Consider the following 17420-nt stretch of genomic DNA (forward strand, 5'->3'; position numbering starts at 1 on the left):
TCCCACTGTTGTAATTCTTCTGCTTCTGTTGTAAACACCAGAAAGTTTCGCAGTATGTTTGATCTGTGTTTTTAGCTGGAAGTTTTCGCATTCGTCTTGATTCAGTTCCTTTGTTTTCTTATTAAATTGTTTCTCTGAATGGAGTGGCAGTTGTCAGTTGTGTTTGGTAATCTTTACTTATCCGGCAGTTATCCCTGAAATCTCCTAGTTCGCTTGCTCGTATTTAGCGGAAATCTCCCCTTTTGTTTTCCCTTAGTGGAGACAACGTGGCCGAGTGGTTATACGGTTAAGGCGCGGGACTTGAAATCCCGAGGTCGCGGGTTCTAGTCCCGTTCTGACCACTATCTGGTGTTAGTATATACCACACAAGTGAATAGTGCTTTTCGTGCGCTCTGCTTGGTTAACTCGGAGGTGATTAGCAAGTACTATTCACCTCCGAGCAGCCGGCGCGAGAGATTTTAAAATTTCCGACCGCTTGTCACACATAAAATAACGTTTTGTTCCGCTAATTATTCTGCTTGTGTGGTGTATACTTAACCACAGCAAATGCGAGGCAGCGTCGTACATAACGTACCTAATCATTAGACAGGAAGCCGCTTACCACAAAGCGCCTTTCCAACATGGCCTCGAAGGCGAAGACAGTTGTGCAGAAGCTTCACGCCGTAACTCAGGTCAAAAGTTGTATCGGCCGGCCTTGGTGGGAAAAGAGAACAATTAAGGCTCTAGGATTTAGTAGATTGCACCAAACTATAATTCACAAGAACATACCGACAGTAAATGGCGCCTTACGATCTGTAAAACATCTCCTGGAGATCAAACCTGTGGAAATTGTTGAAGAAGATCCAACCAAGGGGCAAAGAAATGGACAAGAGGGGTTGTTTCTCAGACAAAACGGACACTTCCATCTGGACAAGTTCAAGGAATTTCTTGAAAATAACCCCGATATGAAAGAAATGATCCACAAGAGAAGGAAACAGGCCATTTGGGAAAGGCGAAGGAAATGAATACGATATTTGGAACAAGGAATTTACTAAGGAACAATGCATCATTTTTCGTTGTATCCGCGATACTGTACTTGTTATGTGGCGATGAGTAGCATAACCATGCTATTTGGATGTTAATAATCGGGAGAGACCTACCGCAGTGATGTGTGTTTTGCTGATTACTTTTAATAGCTTATATGTTATGGAGAGTCCACACAAGGAATCGAACAATTAACTCACATTGCCAGATCGCTAATGTATGTAACTGAACAGTTTGTTTGGCAAGGATATGGAAGAATAATAATTATTGTCTTGTGAAAGTAAAACTACTGTGGTATTTTAGTTTCTGGAGCTTTCTTTATTCTTGTTTGTTAATACCCATGTCTTGGAGAGAAGAGCAGTGGCATAATAACTGAATAATTAATTTTTCTTGTTACCCCAGAGATGTAACTACGGAAACACTCAGCTAGCTCATTAACAAGCCCAGCTGGCTTTTCTGCCCTTGGTAGCTTCAAAGTTTTCCCAAGTCTAATTCTCCTTGTGTGTGAAATGCGAGTCAGATTTAAGTTCTCTTTCATCCAGTGAAGTTAACTGGCAGCTGGCTCTTAGCGACCCTGTAGAGCAACTAGGAGCAGGGATGGCACACTGGTGTGAGCGCTCGCCTCCCACCAATGTGGCCTGGGTTCGATTTCAGCACGGTGCCATACGTGGGTTGAGTTTGTTGTTGGTTCTAGCCTTGCTCCGAGGATTTTTCTCTGGGTTCTCAGGTTTTCCTCCCTCCAGGAAAACCAACATTTCCAATTTCCAATTCAACCACAATAGAGGACCTGCATGAAAACCAGCTAGGGCTGATGAGGCTTACTCTCTAAATATTGTAATTTATTTAGTTAATATATTTATTATACTGGGAGAATGTTGGCCAATGCATAGTCTTCGCAGTATACATGTAGATCAAGCACAGCACCTGGTCCTAACAGAGAGGATGTTCTTACAGCAGGATTCTGATCAATCAAAGTGCAGTTCATGTGAAGCTCACACCAAAGATGTGCCAAAATTTTAAGGTATCATGGTCAAAAACATCAGATATCCATGCTGAAGATTGAAACTGGTGGATGAAGTTGGGAGAGACTCCCATGTACAAGTGGTAGGGATGCTTTTAGGAAAACTTTAGCCATGAGTAAACACTCGAGACTGTCATGACCCTATAAAAATGCCATTATAATAATTTTTTTATGACAGACCAATAAATGATCACGTTAATTATATAACGACTACAGCAACCAGCAGAGAATAACTTACGGCATTTTATTTCGTTACAAGCAACTCTAAAAGATTCCATGGGTGAGACCAAAACCACAGTTTTAAACCCCTGATGAAGACTTGTACCGTTCACCTGCCCCCTCCCCCAACTGAACTACGGTGATGCACTGAGCCACTGGCACTGTAGTCTCCTCTGCAGCCGCCTTTTGGGATGTCACGCAAAAAACAGCTGCTGCAGAGACTACTGGCACTGTAGAACTGATCAATTCTGCTTAAAATCTCCAGCTGTTTTTCTGACAGAACCTCAAGGTTCTGATTAATTTTGGAAGGCATTTTGTCTAGTTCTGTTTGATATGACCAATCAACATCCAAGAAATGTGCGAGAGGAGTTACTATAACCAATAACTAACCAGATATTAAAGTGAGACATAAGTGGTGTATTTTCCTCTAGTACACATGAAGTGAATAATTCATTACTCTGTGTTTGATGATTAAGCTCGACAAGACTGATGTCTTACTTCACTCAATGTTACTTATTAATTACATATTAATAGATTATTTACATAAGCTATAACTTGACAATATATATCGATAATAACTGCAATAAAATTACTCCAGTCCTGAGTCTGCATTGGATATGACATGATAAATAACAAATGAGGCAAGTGGCACTGAGATAATCATCTTGTATCCAACAAGACCAAATGGAATAAGTGGTCATATTAAATTCAATTGACTGGATAATGAGGACATTTCAGTATGATTTACACAAAGTGATGGTGTGACAGGGTGTAAAATATTGGTTGTGGGTTGTTCACTTTTAGGGTTGAATAGAGCACTTCAAGAAAAAGGGCAAAACAGAGTTTCATGCTGAAATATTTTTTGCACAATATCCTTTGAAGTAGTCTAAAATTCTGGAAAATTGTGACAAACAAGAATGGTTTTCTGGAAGACTTAAAACAATAGCCTAGCGGAAAATAACATGCCTTGTACAGTTAACATGGTGGGATCAGGAATTTAATTGTTTATGTGACTTATTAATGAAAGACTACTAACAAGTTTATTGTTTCTTGAGTATGAAATTTGCCCACTACAGTATTTCTTGTACTTAACATGTAATGGCAGCACAAAACTCCCAAAATCTTTTTCAGATATTTTTGACAGAACTTTCTAAAGCACCAAAACTTTTTCAGATAAACAGCACTTGCTGCACTTCCATGTAAGTCAGACAAAGGTATAAAATTATGGCTTGTAACCAAGATTCAGTGAACCAATCAGGGGGCTACAAATGAATTACCCGAGGATGGGAATTTTAAAATTTTTTTTTGTAAACCATTGTTTAATTATACAACAAAATTGCTATCGTGATAATATTATTTCATTAATATATTAGTTGAATCTCCACTAACAGGCTTTCCTATAAGTGAATGAACAAGTCTACAATAAGTCCTCATGCGCCCTCTTAGTCAAGGTGCAGTAATACCTCTGTGAAGTGGACACTTTTTCTGGATGCAAAGGTGTCAGCTTAACAAAGCTTCCACTATGGCACTTAATTTAACTACTGTTGAGTTCTCATATTCAACTGACAATGAATTATTCAGTAAGAAACAGTACCTAGTAATACATAATTATACACAATTGAAGGAACATTCATTGACATCTTGTTTTCATATGCACCCTTGGTCTGTGGTTTGTGTTTTTACAGGTTATGTGCTTACAATGGGCGACAAAAGTGTTGAGACACTTGGCAGTAAAATTCGATTTTCAAGTGTCTAGGACACATTTTTTCCCCTTCCTCCCCAAACAATGTTGATTTTTCTATTTCTTAGACTACACAGACCACAGCACCCACACACAATATTGAATTGGGGGCCCGGGGGTATCAGAAAATTAACGTTAGATGCAAATAAAATAGGACAAGTGCTTAAATATCGAAAAGCGTCATTTTCTTTAAAGTGTCTCAACTACTTTTGTCGCCCTTTGTAGTTTTATATGTATAACCAAAACACTCTGTACAGTACGTGTTCCTTTTCCAATGTCATATACTTGTGATTTGTTTAGTCACCTCATATAATTATATATGATTCATCATCTGTTAAGAGTTTGATACTAATGATAAGGATCAATCTAAAATACATTTAGAATGGATAAGTGTCACTGATGTCTACCTGAGCGTGACCCATCAGGTGCCGCACATCAGTGACACCGCAACAAGTGAAGTCTGTTTTTGTCTCATAAATCAGAAAGTGATTATAGGGCAAGCGTTTATGACAAGAAAAGATATAAGCGGATGAGACAAGAGTGCTGCAGGCATGATCTGATCTCCCCTCAGCCCCTTCTCATCCACACAGCCTTTTCTCATTTATGTCCAGGAGGATAAAAGTTCCTCAGTCCATGCACGTAGAAGAGAACAAGCAAACTGCAAGCAGTGTCCAGGCACAAAAGAATGAGGCTTCCCTAGCATGCAATAAAAGTACTTCGAGAAACAGACACCTATGCTTTTTCTTCATGATCTCTTCGCCAGTCATCTTTTTCAATTTTCTCAAAAAATTCTTTACACCAGAAAAAGAAAAGTGAATGGTAAAAGAATGAGCAATAAATTTAAAAAACTGTTTTATGTTCAACTAAAATTTTCTTAAATAAAACACAATATTATTTATGTAAATTTTGTATACAAATCAGTTATAGATGCCCTATATAAAAATATTTACCAGCTAATTCTTATATCAACAACAGGATGAACTAACAGATACATAACTGTACTTCATGTACAAAACTTGAAAACTTGTATCCTAATAAGCTGTACAGAATTTTTGACACCTCTGCTAGAGGGTCACTTCAAATGCCCAGCTTTGAGTAAAAGAATCACTACAAGAATTTAAAATAAGTCCTTTTTCTTTCTGATCTTTGCTGTCCAAGCATTTACCCGAACCAACATGCCTAATCCGGTTAGATCCTTTGTCATACTCCCAGTGCTGTAAAGTGAAGTAAATTAGAAGAATGAAAACATGTCAGTATGCAATCAAGAGAATACTGGCTTGCTTGCTCCCAAGCAACATTATCAAACTTGATCCTAGGGCCAAGTGGAAAAGTTTAGATGGTTGGATATTGGCCAAGTTTTTTGCACATGTGTTTATGGACTGAAGCAGAATTGAGGTCAATAACCATGTAATTTAAACAGAACAAGGCAAATATTCAGCAGCAGCAATCTGTTCTCACTGTAAAGATTCAAACATGTCAGGTGTTATTACATGACAAAATAGATATTTTCAGCTGGATGTCCACAATTATGTGTATTTCACTTCTCTGTGTGGCAACGAATGTCACTCAATTAATCCTCTGTTATTCACTGTCCAGATGATAAAATCAATGTTACACTGCGTAATGTTGAGTACCTGATTGGAGTTATTTTCATCACAATCTCGCAACAAAGCAGGGGTACCATCTTCTTCGCTAGCTGTTTCCAGACAAAACATGTCATGTTTTAACATCTTGTTCTTGACAAAATTCCACAGCTGTCATGATTGTAATATGAGAAAAACAAATGCAATAATCAGTAATGAAATAAAATTTATTATAATTTAAAACTCTCAATAATTTGAGGAATACCCGGTAGTTTCACAATTCAGTGCAATTGCAAGTTTTGGCATGACAATTTCCCACAAGAGTTAAATCAGCTTCCTTCTGCTTAAAAGTAACCCAACTTTCTACCTGACATGTGCTTCCAGTCGTAAAACATCTCAGTCAGTAATGTACAACTGCAGTGAGTGTACATGAATATGTATTCAAATTGCACTTTTCTTATATTATTAGCTGACCTGATTTCCACCAGATCCATGACATTCAAACAGCCCCACAGTACCCCCATTAGAGTGACCAAGGGTATCCATACAGTCTTTTCCTTGCTTCACTTCTCCAAATGCTGTGGTCTCATCATCCTCTGGAACTCTAAGGACAACATCAAGGACATCAGTTGCTAATCCTTCTCATTACACTGTACAGGGGCATAGCCAGGATTTTTCAAAGGGGGGGAGGGGTCATACTGTGTCAAAGTGAGGGTACTCAGCAGATTGTCATGATATTTTTGCCAACTTTTGTAGGTTTGCTCAAAAAAGGGCTTACAAAAGGGGGGGTCATGGGCACCCCAGGACCCCCCTGACTATACCCTTGCTGTAGTTGCTGTAATTGTTTTTCAACTTTACTTTATTTCTTACTGTCAAATGCACAAATGTGACCTTGTGTAACTCCCCGAGCTACAGGTGTAAATTTGCCTCACATTTCCTTTAAAACAATCTTTGGTAACAGGACTTGCCATCCAGTATTGATCAAAATGATTTTCTTTTATAATTATAATTTCTGAACAATATACTGTACTTGAATGCGTGAAATGGATTTATTTTTCTTACTCTCAATTATTTATCATATGACTTTTGACATGATTATCATAGAGGGTGCCCAGATTAAATTTTATTGTGTACACTCGACGATCTTTATCAATACACAACTGGTACTGCCAGCTCGATCATCCAATAAAACTGTGCAAGGATAGTTACATGTAGTCAGATGGCTTTGCATTATATAACTACTAACACTGAAACAATTGTTGATGAAAACTTACCTTAGCTCAGGGTACACATTCTGGACATACCACTTAAAAGACTTGCACTTAAGTTTCTTGCGAAGCTCAAGTCGGCTTTGAATACTGTTGGAAAAAAAGGAAACCAAGAAAGTGAGGGTCTTGGCATTGCCTACTGTAGTTAATAATTCTGTCCAAATCATAGGTTACACTAATCGATGATGATTAAATTCCACACCTCCTTTCAACTTTGATAATGGTAGTCCCTTAGGGTAAAAAGAACAATTTATTTTACCTTCCCCCCCCCCCCCCCCAAGAATAATCAACTCACTCTCCATAGGGTGTGTTCTTGGCATATGGCACAGCTGCATAGTAAAACTTTTTATAATCATCCATCCAAACTTCTACAGCTCTTCTTGTGTTTCTAAAAATTAAAACAAATAGTCAGAATCAGTATCTGTTTTTCTCAAACTCATTTAATAATTCATCAAGTTAAAACAGAGAAAATCACAGCAGGGAAGTAGGTTTGGATACCTGGTCTTAATTAGCATAGATTTTGACAATTTTACTTCTCCGTTTACTCATTAATTTTGTTTCGATTGAGAAGATATATCAGACACTCAAGACAGTGTTTCATCACAACCCAAACACCTCAAATTTCATCAAAAATACTCCGCTACGCCTCATATTTTCAACTCCCTTCTCGGCATTTGGATATCCCGATGAAACACTGTTGAGATCTCATGTTTGATATACTACATCAAGGGTTATTTTATTTGTAAAAGGTCAAGTCTGCATCAGTTCAAGCGGTCCATACTGCCAGAGCTTATCACAGTTTCTGTACAGCACTGAGCAACTAGGTGTGTTTCTATCCCCCCTTCCCTTCTGCCCCTCCTCCCCCCCTCCCCCCCATGGATGGGATGCTAACTAGTCCATTGCAGGGTTACCTCCCAGCTTTAAATTCAACAGGTACCCATTTGTACACCTGGGTGGAGAGAAGCACTGTAAGAGTAACAAGGTTCAATTACTACCTAACATCAAACGTAGCTCTGTATCTGGATACTAGGACATATTAATGATGTACATTGTGCATGTTGTTCACAGTAGATTAATGTATAAAACCTAATGTTCTAACGTGGCCTGATCAGTCACCAAGACAATGTCAAATCAATCATCATTTGCTTACTTTTGGAAGACATTCATACTGCCTCCAGGAAATTTGTAAGGATGTCTGTTTCTAAACACATGACCAACCCTTGAACAAGGAATGATTTCCATACTTCCTCCACACTGCCAGGTCCTAAAGGAGATTTCTGTGCAAATAACAAGAGATAAAAACCTTCTTAAAATCATGACAGATAATCAGTATACTGTGTGACAACGTAACCTGAAAAGATACTAACAGTACAATGGTATACTTAAAGAGTTCTTGACTGAATCAGTAAGTGTTGTATATTGATTTAACTATACTTTGAATCATGTACACAAATCTCGTGAAAATGTGCAGTATGCAGTCTTACTGAGTAAATGCCTCTTGTTGTGATATCCTACAAGCAATTGACATACTGTACACAGAACTTTCACAGCAGTGGAAACAGCAGATGGCTTAGTGTTTCGAGTGTATACACAATAGCTTTAACAAGCTTGATTGACAAAATGAATTTTTCCCAAGGGACTGAAGATATGTACATGTAAACATGTACGTAATACGCTCACAAATTCCAGAGAGGTGAAGGGGTCATTTTGGTCTTCGAAAACTGGAAATTCTACCTACTGTACTTGTAGGAGGAGGTGGAATTCTTATGTGAAATTCCCTCTTAGGAGGAAGTATGGACAATTACATGTATACATGCAAAGGCAAATTGCATCTACAGAGGGAACAACAATTTAGAGGCAGACAGTGGCTATACATTGAGTCAGGAGGAATTCACTGTTGTGCACACAGATCATCAAATGGGATAAACTGACCTAGATTCTCTCCACCCCAGATGTCCATATCCATGTCATATTTGCCAATTCTTTCAAACCATTTCTTGTCAATTGAAAATAACCCTCCAGCTATCACAGGAGTTCTGCAGAGAAAACAGTACATTTCAGGAAAGTACATGTAGCCATATGAAATATCAAATTGACTTTTAACTGTGAAAAAAAAAAGAATTCAATACAGATTATCCTGAGCTGTTTACATGTACAGTATGCACACAACTAAATAAATGCGGAGGCAGAGTGGCTGAGTGGTTAGCACCTCAGATCTAGACTTGAAATCCAGAGGTCCTGGGTTCAAGTCCCACTCTGACCACTTAGCTGGAGTTGTTTCTCAGTAGGCCCTGGTTTACTCCTCGATGGAGCTTGTAAATAGCCAAATGGTCTGACTCTGGCCAATTAGTATTTTTAAGCCCAGTATTCTGTTTATTTGAAATATTGTTTCTCTCGGTTCAAGTGGCATGCCAGTGAACTAGCTAGGCATAGCTAAGCATATTGACCACCACAAACAAACATTTATTTATAATCAATTAATACTAGGCAGATGAAAACAAAAACAAAAACAAAAAACAAAAAAAAGCTGGTACCCAGGTGGATTTAAATGCATGCAATATACACGTACATGTAGGTGCAGTGATCAATCAACTGAGCTACCGGGACAACAGGGAGTTGGTCACATTTTGAGTTCAGAAATTATATACCCGTATATTACAGTACTGTACTGTACATGTAGATGTCCTTGGCGTGGTCTTTGTTCTCTTCTGTTACCAAGTAAAATGAGAGTAAAAATATTTGCTTTCAACTGTTCAAGATCATTGCATATACTTAATCATGTACCTGATGGGATCCGTTGGTCGGCCTGATCGTTCTGCAAGGACATTTGCTGGCAAAAAGTCCCACTTGAAGTTCAAGTTCCAACCAAATCCTTAAGAAATGCAAAAAAACTGTCACATACAAAAGCATGAGCAGGGGTTTCATTGGGGCCAAGCAGCAGGCAAATGAACTGTCTGTGAGTATGATTTTGCCTGCCTGCCTCACAAGAATGGTTTGACACCCTTTGAGGTGACAATGGAATGAACAACAGACTGAAACAATGCCTCTAGCCCGAAAACAATAACAGCTGCTGCATAACAATAATAAAACAATAGCAGCCTATGAGAGCTGCTACTATTTTGAAGCTTCCCCTAATATAAAGATTACAAGTTCAGTTCAAAAAGGTTTGTCTGCCAGTGAAAACCACTTGCCTGCTGAAAATATTTAATGAAACCCCAGCATGAGGAATGGAAAGTAATGGAATGGAAAAGAAATGTAGGGGGAAGGAAGACAAATTGGAAAATGGAATGGAATGGAATATGAAATCAAATAAATTTGTCAGCATCAACCGTGCTTACCTCCTCTGAGATCTGCTGATGATCCAAGGTAATCAAACGTGTCCATGTTAATCACATCAATGATTGGACTAACAATCATGTTCCGATCCTAAAAAAATTGATGCAGAAATGACAATGTTCAAACTATAAATATCAAGATTACAATTCATTCTTGCATTTGCTTAGAATACATTTTTTTCATATACTTCCAACAATACTGTTAAGTAGCAATCTGCATTTTTGCTAGAAAGGGATCTACAATAAATTAAAAGTTTTTTTTTTTAATTCTCTCTTCTAAGGAAAAATGCTACGAAAAATAATTTAATTTACTCTGTGTATTGTCACTGGGTTGTAGAGAATTTCTTAATTCTATGGAGTGAGGAGGTATATTTACAAACAACAATGTTGTACAATGAAGGATATACTCTACGTCTCATAATTTTCAAATTCTATACATGTATGTTTGTTATATAATTTATGTACAGCATACATGTAATTGTAAATTTATTCAATTGACAAGCTGGTGACTATTATGTTACATGAAAATTTCCTCTTTAAAAAAGATGTTATTAGAGATAAATTTAAAAGTAGTTACAACTGAACATCACCTACAATCTTGGACAAAATAAATGGAACATTTGGAGCACTCCTCCCCCCAAGTTCAATGATGCCAAAAGGGCGCATTTTTGCTCCTCCACCCTTCATCATTGCTTTAGGGGGAAGGGGGTCTATTGTTCCTTATTATTATCTTGGAAAAAATAAATGGAACATTTGGGCCACCTCTCCCCCCCCCCCCCCCCTCCCCAATTTTAATGATGTCAAAATGGCACGTTTTTGCTCCTTTGCACCTTCATCATTGCTTTGGGGGGGGAGGGGTCAATTGTTCCGTGTTATCATGTCCAAGATTGTAGGTTTCAAAACAATAACTAAACAACAATGGCCATAAAGGAAATACCTCCTTAATCCTTTGCAGAAGTGGCTCAAGCCAGTTCTTATTACACTCGCAATGACTGTCTAAAAATGTCAGCACGTCTCCCTTAGCTTCATCTGCACCTCGCACACGTGATCGCATCAGACCTGTATTATTAAAACTCATATTAACTAATGTCTCATAGACACATAACATAATATTAATTCTGACTAATTACTACATGTATTAGTAGAAATAAAAATTTAATGTGATGAATATTTCAAATTTGAGATGTAAAACGAAAGTAAAAAAATCATAATTTTCTGCTCAGCCACTTCACTCTGAGCCAGTCTCTCTTGGCCCTTCCAGCCACGATCAGATGTTGACCCTTCAAGCCAGCCTGTTCATAGGCTACATGTATACTCTTACATACATGTAGCTTTCAATATGTCTCCTTTTCCTTAACCAGTAGATGATTGAGCTGCCCAGCCTCTTCTTACTGTGGACACCTCTGTATTACAGACAGTTCACTTGGTCTCAAAGGAACAAGAATTCACATACTCCCTGAATGTACCTCTTCGGTATGGACATCTCTCTAATAAACACAATTAACTGTAAATTAAAACTTAATAAGCTTAAGTGCCGCCCACCTTCTCTTTGATTGTTTCTAAGAACTTTCACTTTAGGAAGTTTTGCAAGAACCTTTCCATCATCAGCTAGAAGGACATGAAAACAAATTATTCCAAAATACATGTATTATAAAGTTCTATTAATAAATACAATGTTTATGCAAGCCTCAATAGTCAGTCTAGATCAGCTCTATAGCAGTTGCCAGGATAACTACTTCAATCTGTTTATTTCTACTCACAAAGTAGAAGATGGCACATGTGTTTGGTTGCTGTATAGCCTGATACAAACTAGATGTACCATGCATGAGAGTTATACCTAATTTATTACTTTCAGACTCTAATAATTATCAGGCTACACATTCAATCATTTATAAACAAGAAGCACAAAGATAGTTTTAAAAAAATGGCCTTACAAAATAGGTAAACTAAAGTCTGTATCATGCCATTCGCCCATACAGCTGGTCAGAGCTTACTGCATCTTGGTTTCTGTAGAATGAGGTGACTTGGAATATTTCTGCTCATCCTGGATTGAGAAGCATTGTGAAAGTAAAGACTTTTAAATGTCTATAAATATATTGTATGGTCATTTTTTTAAAAAATTATCCCTGTGCCCAAAAGCACAATGCACATCGACCCTGGCCAAAGCTCTAACCTGAACCGAAATGTGTAGTTCCAGAAAATATCCATACCTCCCCCACAGAAGGGAATTTTTGCTAAATGCCCCCCCCCCCCACCCCTCTGGAAATTCTGATTGAGCTTCATACATTTCTTTGAATTTTTTGGTCTTACAGAACCTCCCACCCCCCAGGAAATTCCAATCCCTTCTGTGGGGGGAGTATGGATATTTTATGGAACTGAACGATGCTAAAAATTAACTTACGGTTATCACTAAAATCATCCACAAGAATTATTTCTTTTAACAGTTTGGATGGACTTCTCTTGAGGGAACTGTACAAATAAAACACGAATCATTAGACCTGCACCTTTTGGACTTGATGATGATGTCCTCAGGCAGACTTCCTAAATCAAAATGTTCACAGCAATAATTATTATAGAACGCTACATGTAAATAAATTTCAAAAAAAATTCATGTTCAAGAGATTGTTGTGAACTTTAAGTCACAGAAATACAGTGCTGTATACCGTAGAAGAGTACAATGTAGAGGACACTTGATTGCACAGTACTTTTAGTACACAATGTTACGTATATTACAGTATATTGAACATTAAGTTGTAAGTCGGAACTGAACCTTGTTTTTAAGTATTGATTGCTTGAAATAGTGTTGATTGTCCTACTGTTTCCTTGCATGAAGTGTTTTTGTAGATCCGCCATTAAAATTGACATTAGACCACACCCAGGAGTATTTTTAGTGATCCTGTATTACATGTAAGCGGCCACCTGTATTAAGCAGTCAGTTCCTCAAGTTCCAAGGGTGGCCGTTACATACAGGCTCCACTGTAATACAATTATGACTCTTTCCAGCACCTGTTACACATTAATAGGGCATAGACTGTGTATACATATGTTAATGTAGATGTACATCTACATGTACATGTAGGCCCATGGATTATCACTCTTAAACTGCACCAATTCCACAATTCCTTTTAGTTACAAGTGTAAATAATGTAGACATTATTATACAAAACTGAAGGGAAAACATACTGATACATGTACATAAAATAAAATAAAAAAAATTAATGTACCTTACAACTGTCCGTAGTAAAGCAGCCCTGCCTTCATTGTGGAAACAAATAATAATGCTCGTTGTTGGTAAATCAGTCTGCCATGTTTTCTCTTGGCACCTGGCAAACAAGGCAAAATAAATGATTTGTTCCAAAATGGACATACATTGCACATTGATACTGGTATTGCATTTTCCAGTGTGTTTTCAACCACATGGCATGCCTAATAAAAGACTGTAAAATCCAGAAGATTCATATTTACCGGTAACCAACTCCTGGACAGTCATTGTGCTATTCCAGTAGGCTGGAGATCTCAAAAGGCAAAGTGGAATTTCCAGTGGGGTGGGGAGGGTGGGGATGCAAGCCAAGAAAACTTTATTCCATAGAGGGGTTGCACGTATGGAATAAGATGTTTCTTGAAAAGACACATGTTGAACATTACATTATTGCTGTTGTTGTCCTTGTTGATGATGATGTTATTGTAATAAATGATATAACTGTCAACTGGTCTATCAGTAAATGTTCTTTTTTTTTTTTTACTGTTGCTACAAATATGCATTGATACAGAGTCCCCATTAACACACAGGTGTGCATCTTAAAGGCACAAAAAATGAAAAGAACGTACAGTTTTTTGGTAAAGTACATGTAGGTCCCTGGCACGCAGGAAAAGAGTTCGAAAAATTTTAGTAATAGGTAAAGGACTCCTGAAAAGCAAAAAGAACTCCCAAATCTTTGGAACTGGGGGTTCCAAGGACCCTCAACTATCAGAAATACAGTGGAACCCTGTTAATACGGACACCAAAGGGACATGATAAAGACTAGTGTCCACATCATCCAGGTGTCTGTATTAAGCAGGCTAATTTAAGAGAAAATATATGAGCTTTTTAGTTGTCACCTAGAAAACTGTTCTTTATAAGCGAGTGTCCAAAGAGCGGAGTTTCACTGTGATGGCAACTCTGGATCACGTCATAGTCTTATCTCTATTGCTGGTGGTCAGTTGGTACAGATAAAAATCTAGTCAGACCAGTGTGATGACACAATTTTGTTTCAAATGGCAGTTCTGTGACATGGTGGTTTTATGGTTAGTTCACTCGACTCCAGATCGAGCTAGCCGGGTTCAACCCCAGCTGGGAACACTATGTTGTGTTCTTGGGCAAGACACTTAACTCTCACAGTGCCCCTCTCCACCCAAGTGTTCAAATGCGCACTGGAAAATTTAATGCTGGGGGTTATCCTGTGATGGAATAGCATCCCAGCCAGGGGGAAGTAGAAATGTTCCTAGTTGCTTCATGCAACAGAACGTGGCATAAGCTCCAGCCTAATGGGCCCCTTGGCTTGTATGCAGACTTTACCCCTGCAGTTCTGTGATACTGTGATACCAGCAGACCTTGAACTGTCACTTCAAGTCAATTACCAATTGTAAAATACCTCTGAGGTCCAGATGACTTCAAATGCTGCAGCATTTGCCAGCCAGCCACGATCATGGCAAAAACAATCATTCAGCAGTACAAAACGGACATTTCTTAATGTGTAACTACTAAATGAAGCAATGTTTGCAAAACTATTATAATTAAAAATATTTTAAAATATTGTTCACTTACTGTGAAGCTCTGACATCTGGCACATCCCTGTCAAAAGGAACCTTGTCGCTGGCTTCTTGATTGTAAGCATTACTAGCATAAGCGTCATCGCCTTTCTTAACCCTGGTGACTGCTAAATAGCCTTCTACGTCGAAATCTTCTATCCTACGACTATCTATTTCATCTGAATTTCCCCTTATCCCAACTAATTCATTCTAAAATAAAAGCAAAATTAGATTAGTTGGAAACAACGCTGAATGATAAAAGGTATTAACGATTTGAAGATTTCTTCCATCAATTACATGTAAGCTCATAAAAGCGTCACGTCGATTCCTTAACTGACAGAGTAAGCTTTACAATACACCGAATAAGATTTACAAAATATTGCAAATGAATGACATCAACTTATAGCACAAGACTTTCTTCAAACTTACATTGTCATCGTAAGTGTCTCTATTGTTGCTATTCTGCTCAAAACGCCTCTCTTGAAAATCATCGTCACCAACTCTCAGACTATCGAAGCTCTCAGAGCGCGTATCGTCTTTTGACCCGGTCAAAGGAGCTAGAAAATAAATCATTCCTCCAAGCCATATTGCTACTAAAATAACTAGAATTGTTTTCCTTCGCCTCAGCAATTTCATTTCGTTTGACACTCAAACAGACTACTACCATCAAAACATTTTCGGTAACACTTCATATAAATGGGTTAGCTATGCCGACGTGGAAGCCATATTTGCCAAGCTGAAGGGATGCCTAGGTAACCAGGCAATACATAAGGAAGGTAAATGAAAAGTCTGTTCAGAGAGTCCACCAATCAGATTTCTCGATTGCGGGACCTGACTTTCTTAGCAGCGCTACAAAACCGAATTAACAGGTGTCCATTGCATCCTGCCCGTAATGTCAGGACCTCGGGCCGGTTCTCTCTCAGCACGGCTCCTTGCTTTGTCAATAACATTTATGGATGAGGTGCCTATGGAGTAAATAATTTGAAAATTAGGAATACCGTGATTTGTAATTTGTTCAAAATAATCTTGGAGACTTCAACCGCCAGCCGCCATGAACAAAAAAACAAATAAAACAAAGCACAAGTCATCACCAATCCTCTTAATACTCTGCTTCTGTTTCTGGTAAGGGACTGTGCAATAATTACCTGGAGGGGGTTGTTGGAAAATCAGAGGCGGTGGCGCATAGAAGAAAATGACAACAAGAGAGAGGGGGAATGGATGTAAAATTTAATACATACAGGAAGGGGGGGGGGGCATTACTTTTTCATTCGTTTTTGCAAACTGGAAAAGTAGTGGAAGAGTTATTAGAGTTCAAATATAAAGCTAACATTGGAATGAAAGTGACAAATTTATCAACTCTAAGGTGTTCTGATCTATGAACTGTTGTTTTCCTATCTGTCATGCAGTAGGAAAGGAATGCCTCTGTTATATATGTTAAAACAGTGCTACTTTATTTGTACTAGGATTTAATAAAACGGGAAACTTTAATTAAAAGTTGCAAAAGTAACACTATAATGTTATTCAATGAAAAACAAAAAAAAAAAAAAAAAAGATGCCAATGTTAGCACACATGGCATCATAGTTAATTAGCAGAATGAAAAACCCCAGCTGTTGAAATTTTAATAGCAATACAAGAGTCATTTGAAGTGATGTTTCTACCGGAGGAAGAACTCCAACAAGTAAACTAGGTATGAGGGAATCAATGGGAGGAGACTTTTTTAAACGGGGAAGGCGGGGGGGGGGTGGGTAGCCTTAATATTTGCAATTAATTTTTGCCGTTAATGAGAGAGGGGTATGACTTAGTTTTGGGGCATATTTCACCCATTTCTCAGCCCCCTCCCCCCCCCCCCCCGCCCCTTTCTCCAGGTAATTATTGCACAGTCCCTAATAGTCTATCCTTCTCTCTACGTTCTATTTATATTTTTACCAAAATTTCTACTAATCTCGCAATCTAATTTGCTAATTTGTCGTTGTCGATGAGCGTTCAGACAACGCTGCTCGCGTAAATGTGTCACGCAATGCCTTTTTCAGCTCGCGGTCTTGAAAAAAAAACTTTCTTTATTAGTTGATATTGTGGCAAAAACAAGTCGAATGTGGTTGAGCGTTGTCTGTACTCTTATCGACAACGAGTACGCGTCATCACAGTGGTCAAAATGTTGTGGACTCACGAGGCTCCTATTGAGTCCACAATATTTTGACCACTGTTATGACGCGTACTCGTTGTCGATAAGGGTACAGACAACGCTAAACCACATTCGGCTTGTTAATTATACTATGTTAGGATAAGAATCAGAAATTGAAACGACAACGATTCATAATTATAATTTATCCTGACAGGCGTTATTACGGTTCAGGAAGCAATCTTGACGGGTAGGCAACATTTGTCAAGTTTGTATGAGAATCCGATGGTACTCCCAATAGTTTTCAGTTAATAAACTGGAA

At 38.2% G+C, this 17420-nt stretch overlaps 2 protein-coding genes across 2 annotated transcripts; one reads left to right on the plus strand and one right to left on the minus strand.

The window, feature by feature from the left end:
* On the plus strand, positions 1-2186 carry LOC145486057 (large ribosomal subunit protein uL30m-like). Its single transcript, XM_081464758.1, has one exon. The coding sequence runs from the start codon at positions 621-623 to the stop codon at positions 1002-1004; it is 384 nt and encodes a 127-aa protein (XP_081320884.1). The 5' UTR covers positions 1-620; the 3' UTR covers positions 1005-2186.
* Positions 2187-2269: 83 nt separating this feature from the next.
* On the minus strand, positions 2270-16386 carry LOC145486056 (polypeptide N-acetylgalactosaminyltransferase 2-like). Its single transcript, XM_081464757.1, has 15 exons — positions 15408-16386; positions 14995-15188; positions 13415-13513; positions 12592-12659; positions 11733-11798; positions 11128-11249; positions 10194-10281; positions 9640-9727; positions 8788-8891; positions 8006-8132; positions 7151-7243; positions 6862-6945; positions 6062-6191; positions 5639-5758; positions 2270-5218 (listed from the first exon to the last, which is right to left on the minus strand). Exons 1-15 carry the CDS (start codon positions 15612-15614, stop codon positions 5069-5071), a joined length of 1740 nt encoding a protein of 579 aa, XP_081320883.1. The 5' UTR covers positions 15615-16386; the 3' UTR covers positions 2270-5068.
* Positions 16387-17420: the final 1034 nt, after the last annotated feature.

Source organism: Orbicella franksi, chromosome 4 (assembly GCF_964199315.1).
Source record: "Orbicella franksi chromosome 4, jaOrbFran1.1, whole genome shotgun sequence".
NCBI lineage: Eukaryota > Metazoa > Cnidaria > Anthozoa > Scleractinia > Merulinidae > Orbicella > Orbicella franksi.